This window comes from Neoarius graeffei, chromosome 12 (assembly GCF_027579695.1).
Source record: "Neoarius graeffei isolate fNeoGra1 chromosome 12, fNeoGra1.pri, whole genome shotgun sequence".
NCBI lineage: Eukaryota > Metazoa > Chordata > Actinopteri > Siluriformes > Ariidae > Neoarius > Neoarius graeffei.
This window is the reverse complement of record NC_083580.1, coordinates 46514960-46517029: the sequence shown is the minus strand read 5'-3', so window position 1 is coordinate 46517029 and position 2070 is coordinate 46514960. Positions and strand designations below refer to the sequence as shown.

Below are 2070 nucleotides of genomic sequence, written 5' to 3'. Positions count from 1 at the left end.
CATACATAATTTAAATCTCTCATCTCATCTCATTATCTCTAGCCGCTTTATCCTGTTCTACAGGGTCGTGGGCAAGCTGGAGCCTATCCCAGCTGACTACGGGCGAAAGGCGGGGTACACCCTGGACAAGTCACCAGGTCATCACAGGGCTGACACATAGACACAGACAACCATTCACACTCACATTCACACCATAATTTAAATCTATCAATAAAAATTTAAAAAACAACACATGCTGTTATTTAATAAAGGAAAATATGTAACAATTCATGATTTTGATGTGAGTAGATATTTATTTGACATTTATGGAAGGAGTCTCAAGTGTCAGCACAGAGGTAAAGCTGTAATTTGAAGTTTTCAGGGCAGAAGATTTTACGCATTGCAGTTTCTCAGTAACAAGCTTGATTTTTTCTTATTAACTTCAGGAGATAGGAAAAAAAAGACACAATAAGAGTAATAATAGGTCACAGCTGTGTTTAGAGTGGTTTTATGACAAGACAAACTATCCAGCATGTGTCTGTGAGAGCCTGTCACTGTGCTGTAAATAGAACAAGGAGACACTCCTCTGGCATGTAGCAGTTAGATCGCACAAGCACTTCCATCCATCTTGTTTTGGAGTATGACTGCATGTACGTCGTCACAGCACTCTGGCACATGGATGACACGTAATGACTGAAGTTGGAATGCACTAGAACTTTCTACCCCAGGATATAAAAGTGTCACACTGAGTGCACCGAGCCAGAAGCAGCGAGACAGCTGAGACGAGCAAACAAGAGAGCAAGAAACAGCACAGCAGCGCTGATCCACTGATCCAAGATGCTTTGCCCACGCACATTTCAGCCTCCTTTCAGCCCATTCATGGACTTCCACTGGCCAGTGCGGAGTCTTTGGCCTGAGACAAGACCTCTGATCTTCCAGATCGAACAAGAGATGATGAGGCACATGCAGGAGGTGCGACACAACTTGGAGTTTATGGAGCGCCTCCACAAGAGGATCTTCGATGAGATCGATCATACCTCACCTTCAGCGGTGTTCAAACCCATTTCATTCCAGCTGGCCAAAGAAAGCAACCGCTTTGCAGTAACTCTGGACACAAAAGATTTCTCCCCTGAGGAGCTTTCTGTAAAACAAGTGGGCAGGAAGCTGCGTGTTAGTGGAAAGTCAGAAAAGAAGCAGGATGATGGGAAAGGATCATACTCCTACAGATGCCAAGAATTCCGGCAGGAGTTTGACCTTCCTGATGGTGTGAATCCTGAGGCAGTAACCTGCTCTTTAAATGATGGCCAATTACAGATTCAGGCACCTAAGGAGGCCTCTGCTGGGGCAAAGGAGAGAGTGGTGCCTATTACATACACTCCTGCTGTGAACGGCCCTCCAGCTCAGAGTTCAGAACCACAGAAAGAGCCGACCCAGGAAGATTCCTCTAAGAATGGAGATCAGTCTCAATAATGTACTCTGCTGATAAATGACCAGGAACTTTAGAAATAACTTATTACCAATGGTGTAGATGTTTTTGAGACTGTGTCCAATTCCTTGCTGCAGTACAAACATGATGATTCAATGTTCAGATATTTGATTTTGTTAGATTTGGACCTGTGGGGAAATACCTCAGTGTTGAGACATTTCACTGGAATAACTGGCTTATTCATATTGTACAATATTAAAGTAGTATTTCATCAAAGTACTTTCTATTCTTCTTTTAAGGTTTGTTTTAAAATGCATACAAGTTCATACCTGCCTTGAATAGAGAACAGACTCACAGAACCAACAATATCTAAAATGCATTAATTACATTGCACCTATGCATCAGACATCATTCTGTATGTCTCAGTTAAAAAAACGTCTCAATTTAAATTTATATAGGTGAGCTTTACTTTTTTTGTTGTTCCATTAACAGCAGCCAATTTGTTGTAGGTTTCTTCAAGGGTTCACCCAAAAAGATGAACAAAACCCAAGAACTCACAGCATCCTTTATCAGAATGACCCCCTTTTATATGAGATATTTCAGGAAATTAGAAAGTTTGACTGGCTTTCAGTGAATAATAGAAATACTAAATATTCTCAAGGGCA

The 2070-nt window shown here is 41.5% G+C and overlaps 1 protein-coding gene across 1 annotated transcript; it reads left to right on the top strand.

Moving 5' to 3' along the window:
- The first annotated feature begins 755 nt into the window (after positions 1–755).
- Positions 756–1681, top strand: LOC132894921 (heat shock protein beta-11-like). The gene has a single exon (XM_060935057.1). It carries the CDS (start codon positions 817–819, stop codon positions 1447–1449), a length of 633 nt encoding a protein of 210 aa, XP_060791040.1. The 5' UTR covers positions 756–816; the 3' UTR covers positions 1450–1681.
- The last annotated feature ends 389 nt before the right edge of the window (positions 1682–2070 follow it).